A 7,449-nucleotide genomic window follows, 5' to 3' on the forward strand; every position below is an offset into this window, starting at 1 on the left:
AGTACCTTTAACAACAAGATGTCAGGGAGCAGAGATCCCGTGCAGTGTCTCCATTAGTGTAACTTCCCTCCTAAATATATGTCTCCTAGCCATTTCCTTCCTCATTTATACTGCTGATTATCGATTTTCTCCTCATCGCTCTCCAAAACTTCCTCTTTTTTTACTAGAGATCTCCTTCCCCAACTTCCATCCTCTAGGAAAGCCCAGCTCATCCTCTCACTTCCGAGATGACGCATGTTTCCTGTACCCCTCCCTGCAAGGATCTTGGCTGGCGTTGCCACGGCTTTCCAGTGCCCGTCTCCCTCAGTTCCCATTCCATTCCGTTTCCCTGAGCCCTTGCACCGCCTCCCACCAAGTGGGGTTCCCACGTGGCTAATAATGTGGGTGTTAAACATTTTAAATGTTTAACATTTTTAATGGGTTAAACATTTTAAATTGTTTCTCTGAGTATTACACGCCTCTCTCCTTTATTGACTTTGCTCTCCAAAATCCCTGGAGTACCTTTAACAACAAGATGTCAGGGAGCAGAGATCCCGTGCAGTGTCTCCATTAGTGTAACTTCCCTCCTAAATATATGTCTCCTAGCCATTTCCTTCCTCATTTATACTGCTGATTATCGATTTTCTCCTCATCGCTCTCCAAAACTTCCTCTTTTTTTACTAGAGATCTCCTTCCCCAACTTCCATCCTCTAGGAAAGCCCAGCTCATCCTCTCACTTCCGAGATGACGCATGTTTCCTGTACCCCTCCCCGCAAGGACCTTGGCTGGCGTTGCCACGGCTTTGCAGTGCCCATCTCCCTCAGTTCCCATTCCATTCCGTTTCCCTGAGCCCTTGCACCGCCTCCCACCAAGTGGGGTTCCCACGTGGCTGTTTTTCCGGCTCCCTTTCCATAAGTCCCCTCCTGAGGGCAGGCTCACCGATATCACACCATATCAGTACCAGTAAGCGTCATCTCCTACCCCGTGTCCCCAGGACACCTATCTTCAGGTCAGCATCTTTCCCCTTTCTGAACCTTTCTCCAGGATTAAGCGATGCCACGGATTCCCTGTTTGTGTCTCCGTTCCCTTCTAGCTATCCCACAAGCCTAATTTAAATATCCTGATTTAAAACATCTCTTTCTAAGGCTAAATCTGCCTTTCTTCCCACTTTTTAACGGACGTTATTTTCAGTATGTGTCCTGTCGCCAGCCAGAACAGCGAGCCAGCTGTGCAGGGCAGTCTCTGGAGGGTGAGATGTGCTGAGCTCTCAGTGAGAACTTTATGAAATCCAATAATTTTAATTTAGCAAAAAACCCTATGTAGAGGCGAAGTCATTTTCATTAAGTACAACTATAGGGACACTTGAATCTGTGGAAGGACTTGTGCCACGAATAAATGAATGAGGAATACTTACTCCTGAAATATGAAGGAATTGTTTATTCTAAATTTTTATTTATTTCTACTGGCAGCTTGCATTTTTGTGACCTTGACTTCACCAAAAATGTTTACATGGCCTTGATGTATCTTGAAAGTTCCATCTGTTTTGTCCACATTTTCAGAATGAACACATCACCACAATTTTTACAAGTATTTATGCAGGACTCATTAGACTTTTCAGCTGACAAATCAGCCTGATCAGACACTACCCGTATGGTGGGGTTTTGGTGTGTTGTCACGTTCATGAAAAGGCGGCTGTGAAATGTTTGTTCGTTGCAGTTTGGATTCTCTTTCCTATGTTTACTCTACGTTATTATATTCCTCAGGATGCCTTTGGACATCCTGCCAGTGAGATGAGGATAGGGGAACTTCGTCCTTCCATGCCAGAGACTCCGTTGTACCCACCCAAACTTGTTCTTCTGGGTAAAGAGAAGAAAGGTACTAACTTGGCTTACAACCTTTTGGATGAAAGCAAATGTAATGTACGCAGACACCTTACTTAAGCTGTTCTGCACCTCAGTCTGATTATAAAACATCTTACATGCATATTTGTGCCGTGTGTGTATATATATGTGCATAGCATCCGTTTAAAAATGTGTTTTTCTGGAGTTTAGTTTTCAAATACCACCTGCTGAAAACGTTTGCTGTGTTTTGTTTCAGAATCGACAGACGAGTCTGAAGCAGATAAGATCCATTGTCTGAATAACAGCGTTTCCTCAGGCACTTACTCAGACTATTCCCCTTCCCAGGCTTCCTCAGGGTCCTCCAACGCGCACGTTAAAATGGGGTCCTTGCAGACAACGGCTAAAGAAGCAGTGAATAACTCTTTGTGGGGGAACAGGTGGGGTCATCTTAACACAGCTTCTGGTTGCCTTTCGTCTTCCGTCGTCGTAGGCATTCAAAGTGACCGTATCTTAAGGCACTCAGTTAAAAAAATACACCGTTTTCACCCCAGTTTTGCCAGGGTGTACGTAGCTATTCAAAGCCTGTGCAGGGTTGGCCACCCAGACATGCTCTATAAACGTCAGTAATTCTGCAGCTGGTTTTTCAACTATGTGCTATAACCATGCCTAGTAATTGAGCTGCAATTATTCTGCTCTGTGTGGTCCTGAGCTGCAGCTGCCTGCAGTTTAGCACAGGCGGCAGCGTGTATTTGTCTCATATTATTGCTGTCCTGAGCCTCACTCGGCCCTGGACTTCCAAGAGCAACGCAGTTCTTTAAAAAGTTGTAATTCGCACTGGCCGTCAGCAACCTGAAAACACTCTCGTACCATACCAGGACCACCCTGCCCTGTCCCTGCCATAAATCACCTGAGGTAGTTCCATCCTAAATGTAGTTCCATCCACAGGCTATTCCCTGTTAAAGACAGGCTGGAGCCTGCTCACTGGAGATGCATAAAATCTTGGTGGTGAGAACATGCATGAACTGAATCTTGTATTTTTGTTTAAAAAAAAAAGGTGTAAGTGTAAAAAAAAAAAAATCTTCCCCTGCACTCAAAGAAACTTATTTTTAAAGCAGGAAAATAGGTTCAGCTGGATTTCTATGAACACGGCATTGAGCCACCCAGGGATTTGTGGTTCCTCTGTGTCCATGCTTAGGGAATCTGTACTCCAGTGCAAAGAATCTGCCGCAGCCATTCGTGCCAAAGCAGTGGCGCGGGTTGCTCACCCCAGTACGATCCCAAAGCCGGAGCACAGATGGGCGGGTATTACGTTGCGTTGTAGTTGCGCCTTGCTGACGACTGCTTCCGTGCGCTGATGGAGGGCGTTTTACCTTCTTCAATTTGCTTTTGTTCTCGCAGGCTGGCCCAGTCGTTTCCACAGCCCCTCGAAACCAAGCCATTGCTGAGCCAGCGGGAATCCGCTCCGGCGGGGAACGCGTCGCCCGGACAGGCGCCCGCTGAGCGACACCTTCGCCGACAGCTGGAACGACAGCTCGCACTACGATAACACGGGGTTCGTGGCGGAGGAGAGCGCGGTGGAGAATCCCGGTGCTAACCCCCTCCTGAGCACGAAGTCGAGAAGCACATCTGCGCACGGGCGCCGGCCGCTGATCAGGCAAGACAGGATAGTTGGCATTCCCCTGGAGCTGGAGCAGCCGACGCTCAGAAACACACACGAATCTGAAGTGCCTCCTCCCAATCCTTGGCAAAATTGGACCAGAACCCCTAGTCCCTTTGAAGACAGGACAGCTTTTCCTTCCAAACTGGAAAACACCCCCACCACCAGCCCTTTGCCTGAGCGGAAAGACCATATCAAAGAGTCTCCTGAGATGACTAGCACTTTCACTCCGGGAATAGCATGGGAATATCACGATTCAAATGCTAACAGAAGCCTCACAAACGTCTTTTCCCATATCCACTGTCGCCCAGATCCTTCCAAAAGCGTTATTTCGATCAGCAAGAGTACGGAGCGGCTTTCTCCGATGATGAGGGATTTAAAAACTAACAAATTTAAGAAGTCGCAGAGTATCGATGAGATAGACATTGGTACCTACAAAGTGTATAATATACCCTTAGAAAACTATGCATCTGGTAACGATACTGTAGGAGCCCACGAGAGGGTGGACAAGCTCCTGGGCCCGGAGCACGGCATGCTGAGCATGTCCCGCAGCCAGTCGGTCCCCATGCTGGACGACGAGCTGCTGACCTACGGCAGCGTCAAGGTGCAGCCGCAGCAGAAGTCGTCCGTCACGAAGAAAGTCTACCAGTTCGACCAAAGCTTCAACCCGCAGGGAGCGGTGGAGGTGACAGCGGAGAAGAGGCTACCGCCGCCTTTCCAGCTCAACCCCGAGTACATTCCCCAGCAGAGTAAAAACCTGCCCCAGGAATTGGTCAGCCCCAGGGCCTACCGCGGCTACCCGCCCGTGGAGCACATGTTCTCCTTCTCCCAGCCTTCGGTCAACGAGGAGGCGGTCGGTGCCCCCTTTGCGAGCCAGGGGTCCCGGCCGGGGTTCTTGAGGAGAGCGGATTCGTTGGCCAGCTCCACCGAGATGTCCATGTTCAGGAGAGTCAGTGAGCCCCACGAGCTGCCCCCGAGCGATAGGTATGGCAGGCCTCCCTACCGAGGAGCTGTGGAGCGCCAAAGCAGCATCTCGGTCTCTGAGTCTCAGTTCCTCAAGAGGAACGGCAGGTACGAAGATGAGCACCCTTCCTACCAAGAAGTGAAAGCCCAGACTGGAAGCTTTCCAGTTAAAAACCTTACACAAAGGAGGCCGTTGTCTGCAAGAAGCTACAGTACAGAGAGTTACGGCACATCCCAAACCAGGCCGGTTTCAGCGAGGCCTACAATGGCAGCGCTGCTGGAAAAGATACCGTCAGACTATAACTTGGGTAACTATGGCGACAAGCCTTCCGATAACAGTGATATAAAGACAAGGCCTACCCCTGTGAAGGGAAATGAGAGCTGTGCTAAAATGCCCGCTGACTGGAGACAACAGCTACTTAGACATATAGAAGCTAGAAGGTTAGACAGGGTATGTTTGGCACTTCTCTGCAATTAATGCCTTTAGTCGTGTGTTTCGCTATTTCAAACTATTTGCACGTACAGTGGTAACCACCAGAATTCCCAGTAATGAAATTCCTGCCTTGGTGTCAGAGGAACCGGCCCGCCAAGGGGCCTGGGGGTGCTCAAAAGCAGCTGGAGTGAGGGGTTCCCGGGGAGAGGAGCGGTAAAGAGTCGAGTAGCGCACCGCGGTGCACGTTGCTCACGCGGCACCCGCCGCAGCGCTGCCTGAAATGATGAAAACCCCCTAAAAATCTCTCCTTAGCAGTGAACGTGCTGCTGGAGCCCACCACCTCAGCAGTGATTTGAGAGCTGTAAAAGATGCTGGATACATCTTTGCAGTAAAGGGAAATAAAGAAAAACATCACAGATAAATAAAGTCATGTGGTTTAGCTTTCATGCCACGGCTAGAGGAGGGGGTGTAAAGGTACCTCAGCCCTGAAAAACACCCCTGGGTCTGCCCTGCCACTGTTTCTAACAAGGAATGTGATTATTACTCCTCTTAGCAGTAGGAAGTTACGCTTATTTGCCTTCTATACAAAACAGTGCAATACTATAGTGCATGATTTCGGTAATGATGGTGGCTATTTAATGACCGACTTCCTGGATCGGATTTACTTCATAATCTGAAGTGGTTGTGAAAAGTCACTGTCATCAGATGCGTAAGTTAGTTCCCAAATGTGTCCGTATGCCTCCTTTATGCTAGATACGAGTCCGGTGTTGATATATTCCTTACCTCCCAGGTGCTCAGATAGGATGCGTAGTGACGTGCTGCTAAGGATCAAATGGGTAAACTGTAAAAACGGGCGTCGAGGCTGAGGCGTTTCCCTGACTTCAGCTGTTTTCCTTGTGTCAAAGCGATGGGAAAACGCAGAGTGCCTAGGCAAAAGAGAGCACCCCAAGCAGAGCCGTTTCTGGTGGAAATAAACACTTCCCAGGCGCTGTTTGTTTCTGAAATACCTTTACGCTTAGTTTACAACCTGTATTTGCTTAAGAAATCCTTTCTCTCCCTGGGAGCTGGCAGCGGTGGTTTTATCTGGTTAACCCGAGTGACACAACCCCGCGGGTGCCAGCGCGCCAGCTGCAGCTGTTGACAACACGCGGTCACCAGAGCCCTGGGAGGCCGGGCTGCCCGGCGCAGGTTTTGCCGGAGAGGACGCCCAGGCACCGCGGTGCCGCAGCTGCTCCAGGGGAAGGTGCTGCTCGTCTGTGGGAGCCCTGTGCCCACCGTGCTGGGCCCACAGCGTGTCCCGTGAGGGCAGCTGCGAGCCGGGGAGCAGGCACAGTGCCCAAAAGACGGTGCAGAACCTTCTCATATAGGATTTTTTTTTTTCCCTCTGCCTTTGATGCTCTTTTATACTAGATATGTGTTTTCTGGCCCACCCACAGTTGCACAGGCGTACCAAAATTTGGCCGTATTTGCAAAATAAAGACTTGTACCGTGTTATATACTGCAGTTTTCAAACTACAGATAACAACATATTTCATCTGCTGTCAGCGTTGAAGTCTTTTATGGTATCCATTTTATGTATAATTAGCAATGTATTTGCTTCCGTGTGACCCAGTGCATGCATCAAAAAGCTATTTATTTCTTGGTACTGTTCGTTTGCTTAAACTAAAACTTTGTGAAATTAACCATATATGTGTGATACTTAATTCGATGAGCATGTGTGTTCATATCCTGTCACGTGGTTGTTTCCTCTACTCAGACCGCTGCTTACAAACACAACACAGTTAGCCTTGGCATGCTGCACTCTGGAGGGTTTTCAGCCATGCATGCCGGCAGAAGCATGACTTTAAACTTGCAGACTAAATCTAAATTTGAAAACCAAATGCTTCAAGAGCTACCTCTACCGAAAGTAAGTATGGGATAGCCAGCATATACCGGCGTTACCAAATAAATTAATAATACTCCTTGCTTTTTCCTGGTTTAGCTTGTGCCTATTACTCATGCTTATACTAGACACAATCCAAAAAGCAAAGATGCTAGTAGCACTGTTTTCCTACTCAAAATCTTGCTTTTTGGATTAAGTAGCTCACATGCCTGTCATTACTGCTTCGTGCTCTCGTGTTAGACTGGTGCGATCATTCTAGTTTCTCAGTGATTTAATCTGTGCACAAAAGTGGAGAACGTGTTCTGTGACTGTTTGAACTTAGAAAAATGGATGTAGAAATGTTTAATGTGCATTTAAATAGGCTCCAGGAGACAGGGATTTTAACGTAGGGACGTTAATGGGGTATGCAAGTTGATGAGTTTTGAGTACGTGCCTACCACACCTAAATTAATTTTAAACTTGTGTGGGGTAAAACCCGTAGAAGGAAAATTATTTTGCCCTTTTGTAACTGTTTATTTGCAGCAATTAGCCATATATTGTTGCTAAGTGCATACATACGCCATTACGTACAAACAAATGTTTGATGGGAAAAGCAGGTATGACGAGCCAGAGAGGGACGTGGCTGGAGCATTTTCAGCGCATCGGCGGGGAGACGCTGAGCCCGCGCTCTGCGTGACGTACGGCCGCGCCGGAG

At 48.2% G+C, this 7,449-nt stretch overlaps 1 protein-coding gene across 1 annotated transcript in view; it reads left to right on the forward strand.

Annotated features, from left to right (window-relative positions):
* The window catches only part of LOC104507688 (leucine-rich repeat-containing protein 7-like), a gene marked incomplete at its 3' end in the record, with an annotated part of 68,828 nt that extends 63,937 nt beyond the window's left edge, over nucleotides 1-4,891 (forward strand). The window contains 4 exon segments of the mRNA XM_010149049.1: nucleotides 1,743-1,854; nucleotides 2,077-2,257; nucleotides 3,219-3,302; nucleotides 3,304-4,891. Of these exon segments, the coding sequence (XP_010147351.1) occupies nucleotides 1,743-1,854; nucleotides 2,077-2,257; nucleotides 3,219-3,302; nucleotides 3,304-4,891 (1,965 nt within the window).
* Between the last annotated feature and the right edge of the window lie 2,558 nt (nucleotides 4,892-7,449).

Source organism: Eurypyga helias, unplaced genomic scaffold, assembly GCF_000690775.1.
Source record: "Eurypyga helias isolate BGI_N326 unplaced genomic scaffold, ASM69077v1 scaffold15843, whole genome shotgun sequence".
Taxonomy (NCBI): Eukaryota; Metazoa; Chordata; class Aves; order Eurypygiformes; family Eurypygidae; genus Eurypyga; species Eurypyga helias.